Source organism: Grampus griseus (assembly GCF_964374135.1).
Source record: "Grampus griseus genome assembly, chromosome: 10".
In the NCBI taxonomy this organism is placed as follows: Eukaryota; Metazoa; Chordata; class Mammalia; order Artiodactyla; family Delphinidae; genus Grampus; species Grampus griseus.
This window is the reverse complement of record NC_139004.1, coordinates 14157625-14172944: the sequence shown is the minus strand read 5'-3', so window position 1 is coordinate 14172944 and position 15320 is coordinate 14157625. Positions and strand designations below refer to the sequence as shown.

The following is a 15320-nucleotide window of genomic DNA, read 5'->3' as shown; positions in this document are numbered from 1 at the left end:
TGTGACTCAATTCAGAAATGAAATTGGCTACTCCAGCCAATTCTAGTGTTATCTACTCAATATCTATCCTTACCCCTGTCAACCCTCCTTGCTGAGAACTTTTATCTATCTCTATAGAGGTGGAATATTCCAGAGACTTGCTTTCTCCGCCTTCCCTGCAGCTAAGGCTTGGGTATGTGACAAGAGTCCTGCCAACAGGAGGTCCACCAAGGGGCTGCTGGGACAAGATCTCTTCCCTGATACAGGGGGAAGAATCGTCCTTTGGTCTTTCTGCCTTTGAACACAGCCGTTCAAAGCTGACTGAAAGGCTACTTTCAGTCTGGCATATGAACAACAGACTAAAAATAATTTTGGAACTAAGCTGTCCCCTGGAAAATCATTTACTTTTTATAACATTGAAATATATTCAAATTTCCCCTTTGTTTCACCTTCTTTTCCAAATATACAGTTCTCATTCTGTGCTTTTCCTTCCCCCTAAAAACCCCCTCTCTTCTCTACCAAGTCGTAGCCTATCCATTCCTAAAGGACCTACTTTCACGTGCTTGTCTTAATTTTTGGAGTCACAGAACATGCGTCTTGTTCACTGCTGTTCTCTATTCATTTCGTAAAGATGGTCTTTCTCTCTTCAGACTGTAGGCAAGAGCTATTTCTTACTCTATTTGTGTGCTCCAATATACCTGACACAGTGACGGGATATTACCTATTGATATAAAGTAGTAATTCCTGGGTTTTTCAAAAGCATAGACAGACTGCTCTGCAAATAACTGATTTATAATACATACAGTAATAATACCATCTTGAACTGCCTTGCACCAAAATTCCCTTCTGGGACTCTCATCAATAGATGTGCACACTAAAATCATCCAATATCAGTCCTGGTGTTGAAAGTATGTGATGATCTATATTAGACCATAGATCTCCACCCACCTCAGTCAGGGCTCTCTACATCTGAAAAGATGTCAACTTGGCAAAACATGGACTTTTACATATAGCACTTTCAAAACTAAACCTCTTTTATGAAGTGTCACTTATAAGGGCAATGATGAAAAATGTTTCTAACATTAAAATGAATAAGTATCCCTTCTAGAATCCTACTTTCTCTCTATACCTAACATTCATTCACTTCCTATCTCATCTTAATCCTTGGGTGAGCGATCCACATTCTCTGATTCCCATTCCTATCCCCTCATATCCTCCTTAAGTCTTTAAAACAAAGTTTTTACTCCCAACACATTAAATAAACTGCTCTCTGAAAGGTACAACTGACATCCCTCTAGTCACATCCAACAAATGTTTCTCAATCCATCTTTTATCTGATACTCTTCTTGTAACTCTATCTAAGGCACTGGCCTCTCTGTTTTCTTCCCACAATCTTCCTTTCCCCTTTATCATTAATACTGCTTCCTTTGCTCCAACGATGGATGGTATCTAAGACTTAGTCCTGGATTTTACTTATTTATAGAGCTCACGCCATGACTCAGCCTCAACTCTCATTTTAATTTGGACTATTCCAAATTTCTCCCTCAGGTCTTACTTCTTGTGATGATAAGACTGATAATTAGACAAATGTCTATTATTCATTGTTCATTCAACAAATGATCCATTTCAGCTACTTACTGGACACCCTGTGTATAGAGGCTTTGCTCCTGAGAAATCTCACAGTATGAGAAGGGAAAGAGATGTTTAAATACAATGTAAAAAGTAATAATAATAAGCTATGTAATTACTGACAAAACATCTCACAAGATAACAAAAATAAAACTATTAACAAATATCTGTGAACAGATCTTAGGGGATGGAAGTAAGAAAGTTTTTAAAATACAGAAACATTCTTATATACAGAATGTTTTTTATGCTTTTTTGTCCAAGTATCCACAATTAAAGTTTCCCTTTTTAATCAGCTCTAAAATCAGAAGGTAAAACTAGTCCCTCCTAATCACAGTACGAAGCAGGTGACACAGGCTGAGATGAAACACAACGAGATTAAGTTAGAAAGAGCTAAAGCATCACATAAACACAGATTAAAAAAAAAAAAAGAAATCCCTGGAATAGCAATTCTGTAGGCAGCCAGAGTTTACAAGGTGTAAAAGTGAAAGGAGAGTCTCCTTCCAGATATTAGAATAAAGATTCTGCACTTAGAGGAAACACTGAGCAAGGATACTGGCAGTCACCTCCAGAAGTGGGTTCTTGCCAGTTCACAAGAACCCACTGCATCTCTTTCCAACTCCATGTTCAGCGACATCACATTGGCTGCTGGAAATCAGCCACAGTGGAAGTATTTACACCACAGAAATTGGTAAGCACTATAAATCAAAGCCTTCCCCACCCCCCTAAAATCTGTTTACAATACATCATTGAAAGCAAGCCAAACTGAGAGTGAACACATAAATGTATAAAACCAACTCCAGCACAGACAAGTGTGGAGCACCATGTGGGAACGTGAAGGACAGAACTCACACAGCACAAAAAGAAGTCAAAACTATAATAGAAGGGATGGTTCTTTCAAACAGATTTGCTGATCAACTCTTCCCACTTCCTGAACATCCTATATACAGACAGGTATTTATCCCGGAAGTCACATTCACAAATGTCTACATCTTCTTCTAAAGAGTACTTAGTATTTGGTTATATATTCTAGTTTACTATTCATTAACTGCTTCTTGCATATCTGTCTGGGTTCTTCAACTCCAGGGAGAGCTACCCTAGAGCACAGGCTTAGGTTCCACTTAGAAACACAGCACATCACAAGGAGGTGTTTCTGGGTCTCCCTAACAGGCTTCCAAGCCCCCCTCACTAGGCCAATCAGTACCATCAGATGGGGTGCATTCACTATATTCCCCTCCATCCCAGCGGATCAAAAAATTTCCTTTTATAAATGTAGGGGGCTCGGGGAGAAAAGGAAGACCAGATATCTACTAATTTAAACCAATGACTTCTCTCAAACGGGGCCCCCTTCTCCCATCAGCCTCCCTTTTAAATAATTTAAATAAAAAGAAAGTCCTGCTAGTTAGAATCACATAATTAAAGCCTGGAGAAACGTCTATCCATACAGGAGGTACCCACAGTAGCAATACAATATCTTTTGTTTATGGAACGTTTGTTTTGGGGCACAGATTTTTTTTTTTTTACACAGGTACTTGAGCGTGTCCTACAACTTTTAAATACTGCTCTGCTTATGTAAAAGATACTTGCCGAAAAAGGTGTGTCATTATTGCCTTCTTGATAAACCATTAAAGGCAGAGTAAATGACTACCCTGGTGGGTAGGAGGGTTGGGGATGGGGTGGGGGCAATCTAGCCAAATTCATTAAAGTCCTCTCAGTTTATATTTCTATGTTAAAGTAAGGAGCAAACTAAGTTAGCAAGGAGTTAGGGAATGAGTATTCAAAGGAGTAGTGACTCAATTTCTCTTACTGGATGTACAGACGGGACCGCAGAGATTTCTCCCTTATAGTCAAACAGCCACACGCTGCAGAAATTCATGATGGACATTTCTGAATGAGAAGAAAAGGTACATTGGTGTTTCTGGGCCTGAAGACACGAAGAATACTTAATGTGTTTTTCTCTCTGCCTTCTCTATTTTTGATTCATGACAGAGATGGCTCAGCTCAAATGCACACTTTCTACTCTTTCAACTGGGTGACTACAGTATTAATTTGGTTAGAATTGGGAAAGATAAGCCTTTGGGACTGTTAACATTTGTAAGAACCAGATGATACTGAGCAAACATCACTTCTGTTTCTGAGGGTTTTTTATAGCTGTGCAATTTTAAAAATCACATTTAAGTCTATAAGTGAGAACCGTGAATACGTAGCCAACCTACACATGGTTCTTGGTCTGACAGATATCCAACTTTTATCCAAATAATGCAAAAGAAGGGATTTACACATGTAATAAGGCAGTGCAGTCTTACACGGAGCTAAGTGAGCAGAGGGGAGCATCACAGGAAATAATCTGGGGATAGTCGTCAAGGGTCTGGTCGCAGATGAAGATGATAAGGCCTAAACGTGGTGAGAAGCCATTGGAGCAGAAGGCCATTTGATCAGGGGAGTGCTGTGATATGACTTCCACTTTTAGAAGATTATTCTGGCTACTGTAGGAACAATAGGTGGTAGCAGAACGAAGTGGCAGCACAGAGATCTAGTAAGAGGCTATTGCAGTTATCTAACCCAAGATGATACGTCTAATCCAAGACGATATACGTTAGAAGTGGAAGTACTAAAAATGTGGAGCATAGTTTGAAGGTGAAACTGTCAAGATTTCCTGGTAGAGATGCAGTTGGATGTAGTCACCCAGTTGACAGCTACTGACCTAGACACGTACCTGGAACATAGTATTCATTGAGTAAATGAGTGAAGCAACGTAAGAAATAGTATCTGTAGGGCTTCCCTGGTGGCGCAGTGGTTGAGAGTCCGCCTGCCGATGCAGCGGACGCGGGTTCGTGCCCCGGTCTGGGAAGGTCCCACATACCGCGGAGCGGCTGGGCCCGTGAGCCATGGCCGCTGAGCCTGCGCGTCCGGAGCCTGTGCTCCGCAGCGGGAGAGGCCACAACAGTGAGAGGCCCGCGTACCGCAAAACAAAACAAAACAAAACAAAAGTATCTGTAGATCAATTCCCTATGGTAATAAAAGATAATGAAAGCATCTATGGCAAGGTTCTATATTGTTCAGCCCTGCGTCTAGATATTTTCAGAGAACAGACACAACTCTTCAGAGAGATATTTGTATAGGGCACCTTGGAGTCTCTTGGAGAAGAGCTTCCCACAACAGAACAGGGATCTAGACATACAATTCTGGCCAGGTTACACTGAAAAGGGATCTGAATACAATATGGCACCTGTCCTTCACATTATCCTTCAGCCTGGCTCCCAGAAAAGCAGCTACAAGCAAAAGTCAAAAGAAGCTAAAGGGGCTCCCCTGGTGGCGCAGTGGTTTAGAGTCCGCCTGCCGATGCAGGGGACACGGGTTCGTGCCCCGGTCGGGGAAGATCCCACATGCCGCGGAGCGGCTGGGCCCGTGAGCCATGGCCAATGAGCCTGCGCGTCCGGAGCCTGTGCTCCGCAACGGGAGAGGCCACAACAGTGAAAGGCTCACGTATCGCAAAAAAAAAAAAAAAAAAAAAAGAAGCTAAAAGAGTTGTCTTGCTTTTTTTTAATTATTAACATTCCAATGTGCCATTAAGAGCACCATTTTGCTTCATATACCTCAGGTAACAGAGTATACCACAAGCGGGGCCTAGAAGCCAGAGTGGTAGAAACGGTGAAAAAAGCTGAAGAGCCATCAGAAGTTGGCAGCCCCGGCAGCTAACAGGACTTCCCAGAAGCCAAGCCAAAAAGGAACATATTAATGGATACCAGGTGGTAGCCAAATCGCTATCCCATGAACAAGAGCTGTCTTCTCCACACCAATCATCTGAGAGGAGTTTGAAGGGAAGGAGAGCCCCCGGGTTGAACGGAGGACTTTCTAAAACACTTTTTATTACTATTACTGTGAATTCAATTCTACCTCCTGGCTTTGGGCTCAGGAAACACAGTTATTATGTAGATAAACAAAATGCACATTATTCAAAACATTTAAGGTTCAGTTTCTTCCTCCTCCCCATATCTATTCCAAAGACGGAAAAAAAAAAAAGAACTGATGCATATTCAAATAATTTCTTCTGTATCAGCAGTGATGAAAACTTTCTGCAGCTTTGAGATGGGGCAAAGCTCAGAAACCTAGAAAAAGAGAACAGTACCCTCAACACTTTAATATGGACATGATTGAAAAGTGATTAATTGTAACATACTTACATCAGAGACAGACGAAGTCACAGACTTCAACTGGAATTTACTTATGAAAATTAGAATTAATTACTGAAGTAAAGTCCCACTATTTGATCTTCAGATTCTGCTTCTTCATGTAAATTACATAAGGCAGGAAACGCTATTTAAAACTATTTTCTACTTCTATACTCTGACAATTATTAGGACATAGACACATTCCAAGAAAATAAAACTGTCATGAAACCTACAGACCACGTCTGACCCCAATAACTGTTTTCAGCTTTCAAAAACTAAACTCCAGACCCTTGGTTTTCCCACCTGGAACTAGATATGTGAAGCTTACTTTTTATTCGGCTAGATATTTTCTCAGCTAACACAAGTTGTTTTTCTGCCATCTTCTACCATTGTGAGGCTGTACCAAAAAAGACATCGGAGGCACGTTTATTATTGTGGGAAATGCCATGCACTCAAGCTAATTTAATTATCAGCTGAGCTAAATCAAACTGTTTTAACTTTTACAACCCACTGCATTTTTAATTATGCCAAAATTAATTTGCTTTCTACTATCTCAAAGAACAAAGGTCTTCTGCAGATAGTTAAAATGCAATTAAACCAAACTGATTGGAATTAACATCTGCTACAGTAAATACCCAAACAGAGGTGGCCATCAGCAGAGGGGTTGCTCTCAAGATAGTTGTTGAGAACCATAGCATTTCAAACTTGGAAACAACTTTTGAGGTTATCTAGTCTAACACTGTTATATTGAGACCAACAGAAGTTAGGAGTCTGCATAACACATGGTTAGTGAGTATGTGATGGGATCAGGCCTTTTTACTCCTAGAATACCATTATTTATGTAAAAACACAATCATGTTATTAAATAGATTTCAATCCCCCCATCACCATGGGAATCTTTTCTCTTTGAAGCAGCAACTCTGAATGCTCCGTCTCAGCAAGTCACAATCTCCTTGGAGGTGTTCAGAGAAGGCGGATTGATGCTTTGAGTAAGAATATACTGTATGAAGGAAACTGATATGATAGGTGGGGTAAGGAATTTGCCTTGATTATCAAATTTCTATACAACTCTCTAGAATGTAGAACAATAAGGAAGGAAACACACTGAAAAAGATCTGAATTAAGATGAAAAGAAAACAGAGTGATATTATTGTGCACTCACTCCAAGACATGATCTGGGTTCTGGAAGATTCTTTCTTAGTTTAGTTTAGAAAACTGGGGACAAGATTTGGGGGTGGTAGTGATGAATAACAAGGAGAATAACAATAATGGCATAATAATTCATTGAATGCACTCTGTGACATACACAATATTAACTCATTTATTCTCTACAGCAGCTCTGGGACCATCATTCCATTACTATCCCCATTTTATAGATGAGGAAATGGACTTGCAGAGAGGAAGAGGAAAACACTTATGAACACTGTGCCTCTTATTCAGGTCCCTTTAGAAATCTCACCCAACTTGCTAATAAATGTCTTTTCTTGCAGACACTTCCGTTTTTCAGAGGAGAGCTGTAACATCTAGAGGGTGCTGTGTTAGGTTTAAAACTGATCAACAAAATGAACGGGATGGTAAAGTTAAAGAAGTGTGAAGCCAAGGAGAAAGTGTTACCACCTGAAAGCACAGAATAGCTTTGGAAGGAAACCCTAGACTTAGTCATACATTTACCACAAAACACCAGAAAATCAGGCTTAAAAAGAAAACACACACACACAGATGATAAGAATGAGCTTGTGATCAGAAACTATGAAAAGGAAGGTGACTAATGAGAGATGGGAGGTGTTAAAAAATAAAACTGAACTCATGATAAAGTCATTTAGTATCACCCAGTCTTAAAAAGTAAAAACACTAAAAGAAACCAAATAGCTACACAGGAGCTCTGGTGAGATAAGACCTTAATAATTAGATAGAAATGATGGAGTGGGAGCATCTCACCAAAGGCAAATGCAAGAGCAAGATGAAATTTGAAGAGCCGTCTCATAAATGTTAAGGCTCAAAATGAAAGGAGGCTTTTGTAGGGACTTCCCTGGTGGCGCAGTGGTTGAGAATCTGCCTGCCAATGCAGGGGACATGGGTTCGATCCCTGGTCCAGGAAGATCCCACATGCCACAGAGCAACTAAGCCCGTGTACCACAACTACTGAGCCTGCGCTCTAGAGGCCATGAACCACAACTACTGAGCCCACGTGCCACAACTACTGAGCCCACGCACCTAGAGCTCGTGCTCCACAACAAGAGAAGCCACTGCAGTGAGAAGCCCACGCACCAGAACCAAGAGTAGCCCCCCTTGCCCACACACAGCAGCGAAGACCCAACGCAGCCAAAAATTAATTATTTTTTTTAAAAAAAAGAAAGGAGGCTTTTTGTGAAAAATGCTGAGAACAAAAGAGCTTTCAAAGAAAAATGGAACCATAGCTTGAAGCCACATCTGGAATTGCACCTGGCACACACAGATACTCAGTACATAAATAAGTACATATTGAATACATGAATGAATACAGTAGGATTAACAGATGATAACAGGAAAATAAAGCCCTATTGTATTCAATTTTTTTATGAAGGAGAACAATAATGGCATTTAAACCATTTGTAAGAGTCTCTAGCCACTTGGTAACTATACAAATATCCAAGAACAGACACATTCACTCACCAAGGAACTGAAGCAACTTGCAGTTACAGTAAGTAAAAAGGATCACGAAAATTAGAAAAAAACTCTTAAGGCCTAGAGATGCATAATCTTAACCCAACTTTCCAAAAAACTAATTTGAAAAAGTAGGTTCTGGAAACAAGAGACAAACAAAATTCTAGCCTTAGTAATCAGACATGTGCTTTGAGAACCAGAAGAGAGTAAAGCAATAATCACTAACACATGCCAAACTCAGTATTCCCTCTTCTTTGTTAATACTGGAAGACAGACACAGAAAACCCACAAACACAGCAGTAGCCAATGGAAAAATCACAGATGGATGAAAAGTGGATTCACAGAATCCACAGAATCAATGCCAAGTTGACACTTCTCTGCTTTGTGTAAACAGAGTGGTGATTTGGGACCATTTCTGTTCAAAAGATTTTCCCCACAAAGATGCAGATGAAAACAAAGACACAGAAGACAAGCTAATCATATATGTGACATAATGTAGAAGAAAACTAAAACACTGGATGACAAACTAAAAACTAAAAAAGAACTTGGTAGGCAATAAGAATTGGACAAAACTAATGATAATTTTTCTTACTAAGATACAGAGCTGCCACTAATCTGATTCTACATTTTTTTCAGAGTAAAAACAATCTCTCCAATTCTATCTGAGTCCAGCCAATGAGTTTTAGTTTCCACCAGTTAGTCATTTAACCCATTCATAATATTAGTATTTAATACATCTCAAGATCCCCTCTTAAAGAGTTCCACATAAAATATGTTCATGACATAGACCTCAAAGTCACCTAGCTGGTAAGTGTTGAGTTAGAGGTGAACGCGAAGTCTATTATGTAAAACGGAGGTATACAATTTAGATAAAGATTATTCCTATCAAGTAAACTGCATTTACTTAATTCTTACTTGGAATTAAGAATTATTCTTACTTGGAATGTTATTAAACTTATTCTTACTTGGAATGTCTATTTTCTAATAATAATTATTTATAATGGATGCTGAGGAAGAATTACATGAGTACAAATTGCCTTCCAAAATCACCTAAGATCAAAACGCCTCTGGGTCTCAGTTTCCTTTTTTACAAAATGAGGAAGTTGAACCAAATCATCATCAGATTTAACAAATTTCCAAATTTAAAATACTTCCATACGGGACTACCTTGGTGGTGCAGTGGTTAACAATCTGCCTGCCAATGCAGGGGACACGGGTTCGAGCCCTGGTCCAGGAAGATCCCACATGCCACGGGGCAACTAAGCCCATGTGCTCTAGAGCCTGCGAGCCACAGCGACTGAGCCCACGCACCACAACTACTGATGCCCGTGCGCTCTAGGGCCCACGTGCCGTGCCTAGAGCACGCGTGCTGCAACTACTGAAGCCTGCACGCCTAGAACCCGTGCTCTGCAACAAGAGAAGCCACCGCAATGAGAAGCCTGTGCACCACAACAAAGAGTAGCCTCCACTCGCTGCAACTAGAGAAAGCACACATGCAGCAACAAAGAACCAACGCAGCCAAAAAAACCTTTTTAAATAAAAAATAAATTTAAAAATACTTCCATCCTTTACAATAGTATAAATGTCTAATTGAATTACAGAGTTTTACAGTTTGGCAGTTCCTCAAAAACTAAACATAGAATTGCCATAGGACCCAGCAATTCCACTGCTAGCTATGTACCCAAAAGAATTGAAAGTAGGGATTGTACCCCGATGTTCACTGTAGCGTTATTTGCAACAACCAAAAGGTGGAAACAAGCCAAGTGTCCATCAACAGATGAATGGATAAACAAAATGCGGTATATGTACACAATGGAATATTATTTAGCCATAAAAAGAAGTTCTGATACATGCTACAACGTGGATGAACCTTCAAAACATTACACTAAGTGAAATAAGCCAGACACAAAAAGAAAATACTGTATGATTCCACTTATGTGAAATGTCTAGACTGCAAATTCACAGGACAGAAAGTAGATTAGAGGTTATCAGGGGCTGGGAGAAGAGGGGAATGGAAAATTATTGTTTAATTGTTACCGGGTTTCTGCTTGGGGTGATAAAAGTTTAGCAAGTGGATGGTGGTGATGGCTGCACAACATTGTGAATGTTCTTAATGCCACTGAATTGTACACCTAAGATGGTGAAGTGGTAAATTTTATGTTGTATTTATTTTACAATAAAAAATTATAGAATTCAAAAAATTTTATAGATGAGGAAGCTTGGACACACCTATGTGGTCCTAAGCAAGTCTCAATCTCTCCAATTTTCAGTTTCTTCATCTATAAAATATGAATAATAAAATCAGTTGTCAATTCATGGCATCTGTATGGGGCATCTGTCTAGAACTTGCGAGAAAAAATAAATTCCATGTATGAGTAAAACTATTTGATCTATAATGCATCAGAGATATGGAAGACCACCTATAAAAAAAGACTGACTCCAAAACCTGCTTAACTTGTAACCAGACTGAATATATTATCACATCTAATGAAGAAATAAGACAGTCAGAAGTAGGGTTGAAAACAAGAACCTCGAAAAGTCCAAGTCACAAGGCAAAGTGTGGTAGCATCTATCCAAGCACTATCCGGGGCAGAGTAAGAGTCCTGGCCAATAATCTTCCATGTGCACCTTGCATAGGACAAGGCTATTCCTATTGTAAAGATGGATAGGGCACTTACCTGCATATTACTAAGCGAAAGAAGCCAATCTGAGAAGGCTACATACTGTTTGATTGCAATTATATAACATTCTGGAAAAGGGCAAAATTATGAAGACAGTAAAAAGATCAGTGGTTGCCAGGGGTTAAGGGGGAGGAAGGGACAAACAGGCAGAGCACAGAGGATTTTCAGGGCAGTGAAACTACTCTGTATGATACTGTATTGGTAGATACATATAATCATAAATTTTTCCAAACTCACAGAATGTACAATACCAAAAAAAAATGGATGTGGCCAATTAATTTCAAGTGTTCTAATCCCATTGACAACAAGACAATTATAACATCTATTTCAATATGAGGGTATCTCCTAGAGAATGTTATGATTGTCTCATCTTAGAAAAAAGGGAATAGAAGCAGAACAGTGAATATACTTTAAGTTATTAGCATTTTTATTACCAACAACCTAATATTTTGAACATTGAGACACAGGAAGTACTCAAGAAAGTGTTTTATATGTATTAATTCATTTAATCCTCCTCTGAACCCCGTGGTATAGGGACTATTAATATCCACATTTTACAGGTTAAACACTGAGGTACAGAAATTAAGGTCACACAGCTAGTAAGGGGTGGAGCCTGCATCCCTACACAGGCGCTCAGCCACTATTTTTAGAATACACTAAAAATTCATATTCATCAGTGAGAACCAACTCACAGAAAGTTTTAATTCCTAATACTATTAGAATCTGCCTAATTAATTGCAAAAGACATTTTATTTAATAAAATGGCCTGCTACTGACAAGATGGGGCAATGGGTGGTGGGGAGGAGGTCGATGGTCTGGAGGAGAGATGCATCTGGGGCAAGGGAACCCTATAAACGGGCTGAGCCCTGGTTACTGAGTGGGACTGGTGAGATCGACAGGTCTCACCATTTAAGAAGTCTGAAAATCCAGCCTAACTCCTTTGACTTTCTCCAGGTAAGAGCCCTCACATCATGGCACTGCTACCAGCCACATCCATCCATGGGGTTAATGCCTAGGTTCCAGCAGTAATTTATTTTTATAATGGAGGATATTGGGATAAAGTGGGAAAATGGCAGGGCAGATGTCTGATACCATTCATCAGCATCTGATGTTATAATGCTCAACCTAATCAGCCCACGTGGATGGATTAGGGAGGGTCAATATAAAATACCCCATCATTAATTCCTCCAGTTAGCTCAGAATCTACATAGGACAGTGTAGATGGCATATCAGGCCATGTCTTCATCCATTAAACCTAAAATTCATTTGACTCTTCTGGTTCTGATTCTATGTTCCACAACATCCTTTTTGCATCTTCCTATAGGGCAAGAATGTAATTCAAGTAATGCAGTCCAAGAATTTTTAAATAAACTCCATATATCAGTCTTATAAATTTAGTTAAATGATATACCCATGAGAGATGAATCTGTTTTTGGCTTGCTGAAAAAAAATAAGCCTGTGAGACTGAACCAAACTTTGGTCAAAGGTAGTGAATGCCATCCTGCGATTCTCCTGCGAATATTCCTATTCTTACCCCCTTTATGCTCCACATGCTCTTTTTTATTTTTTCATGTAAGAATTATCTGTCAGGGTAATTGCAAAAATTAAATGAGATAAATTGTTTACCAAATTTACTGGCACATTAAAAAAAAATGTTCATTTCTTCCCCTACCCTCTTACCTCTAGACTTTATTAATCCAGATTAAAAAGGTAGCAATCAGAAAACTGTACATTCATGCTAGATTAGAGTTGATTTTATATACGACGAGGCCTATGAGTTCCAGAGGAAACAATTTTCTTCTACTTCTCAGATATGGAAAAGTACACCAAAAAATAATTCCTACAGATAAAAAGCAGTACAAATAGAAAAGCTATATAGATTACCCCAAGTCTAAAGTCAGAAAGAAAATTAGTCCAATACATTGGAAATAGCATTAGAATGATTACTTAGCCATCACTCTGACTGAACAAGAACAAACGGTGACTATCACAATGAGCAGTGAAAATGTTTGGATGGATGAATGTTTTGAAGTGATCTTCAAGAGCAGGGAAGTTGGTGGTAAAACCATTTTGAGGGTCACTTTCTTTGTCGTACTGTTATTGTGAAACTACCCAACTTTTGCAGAACTTCTCTCACGTGAGCCCAATTAAAAATACAAAACAACCAACGTAAGGAAAGTTCTGTTTCCTGCCAGTCTGCATTTTTTTTTCCTGGCTGTGGCTGAGAAAGTTGAAATTTTATGTTGCAATTACCGTTTGTCTTTTTCTGAGTACCCTGGTGGCTTTTCTGACAGCTCACAGCTGCCTTAATCTTCCACACAGGTTAGGGTTAAGATGGTCACATTCACCATCAGGATAAAAAGAAGAGTGTTTACATACCTCGTTCAGATTTTAACCGCTGATAAAGCTGAAACTGATCCACAGATACCAAACAGGCAATCTGAAAGCAGAGACATTTAAAAGGTGAGATTTCAGTCATCACAGAGCCCTGAGTTACCAGTCTTTTTATGATCCCTTTTTCTTGTTTGGCTTACTGTATCCTCTCTATACCAGCTGTCCACAAACTTCTTTTTCCTTATACTGTTCATGCAGTAACAGAAGCAGCAATTCCCAAATCATCCCCAGTCCTCTGCCATGGCTAGGATTCGCTGCTCAAGGCATCAGTTACAGAACTCAGGGATCACCTCCTGTTCTTTTATCAGCATCTAACAAGACCAGACAACCAAATTTTTGGACTTCCCAAATTATCTGGGCACGTATACAAATGATGCTCCTCTTCTCTTTTAAGACATTTTTATTTTTATTATTTATTATTATTTTTTTTTTTTTTGCGGTACGCGGGCCTCTCACTGTTGTGGCCTCTCCCGTTGCGGAGCACAGGTTCCAGACACACAGGCTCAGCGGCCATGGCTCATGGGCCCCGCCGCTCCGCAGCATGTGGGATCTTCCCGGACCGGGGCACGAACCTGTGTCCCCTGCATCGGCAGGTGGACTCTCAACCACTGCGCCACCAGGGAAGCCCTTAAGACATTTTTAAAAGATTATAGTTCTACTGGGCATCATTCTTCAAACAAAGCCTGAAGATTCAAGTGTAGGGAGTAGCTGGGGTGAGTAACAACGAAAAAAGATTATAGTTCTAATCTAAGAACTAAGACTAAGCTAAGAAAAGCTAAGACTAAGATCAGGTAGATACTGTCTCAGGAAAAATGAGAACTTCATTAATCACCTAGGAAAGAGTACTTTCTAAGCAACAGAAAAATCATTTCTTCTGACGAAAATCACCTCACGGGGCCTTCGGTGATCACTCATTGCCATCCATGCCCTGGTAGAAAAGAAATGCCTGAGATATTTCTTGTGGCTAGACTCCCACTTCCATTTCAGATGCCACTAGGAAAAAACAGTGATTCACATCTAACTAAATGACATTTCAGATTAATCATTTTTAAATTGCATTTCAAAGGCAGATGCAGGAAAAGCTAACTGCTCTTAAACTGGCATTCTAAAAATAATAATTCCACTGACGTCAACATATAAATATATTGACATTGCTTACAAGACTTATAACTGAGAAAATCAAAGGACTTTAGATTAGGTTTTCAGACATTCGGCAAGTTGATAAAGGACACAGTCTTAGCCTTGGCAATTCCAGCTGTAAAACATGACATATTTTTGGTATAAAATATATCTAGATGAAAGTTCTTGCAACTAATGGAAGGAAGTCTGCTTTGAGAAAACCCTTAAAAATGAGGCATCTAAAATGTTATTTAACAAATATATTTTAAAAGGAAATGAAAACCTAATTCTCCCCCTCACAAAAAAATTCAACCTGTTTATTTTGCAAATGAATTAAACTAAGTTAGCTAAAATGTATGAAGAACCACAAAATGGGCAAGTTCAGTCTTCTATGTGCCAAGTAAAATCTCCTAAAATATAAATTTAGTTATAACATTTTTTCCAGTTGGGGGGAAAATGTTGTACTTTCATCTGGCACCTTAAATAAAAGCTCCTTAGCAATCACTGGGAAAAAAAATCATGGTTAATTTTACATGATGTGTATTTTACCATAATTTTTTTAAAAGTATGGTTAGGCTTTTCTCATACTGAAAGCCAGTTTTGTTTCATCTGTTATAATACTATGTGGACATCTTTCCTGAAAGACAAAGGTGTCTCAAATAAAATGCAGAGTTGGAGACAGAAGGTACAGGCTCGTGAAGAGATC

General features: G+C 39.3%; 1 protein-coding gene across 1 annotated transcript in view; it reads right to left on the bottom strand.

Moving 5' to 3' along the window:
- Nucleotides 1–15320, bottom strand: part of RNF144B (ring finger protein 144B) — an 81261-nt gene that overhangs the window by 13203 nt on the left and 52738 nt on the right. Inside the window, exon 4 of the mRNA XM_082664399.1 lies at nt 13481–13541. Coding sequence (XP_082520525.1) covers nt 13481–13541 — 61 coding nt within the window. The remainder of the gene's footprint in view (nt 1–13480; nt 13542–15320) is intronic.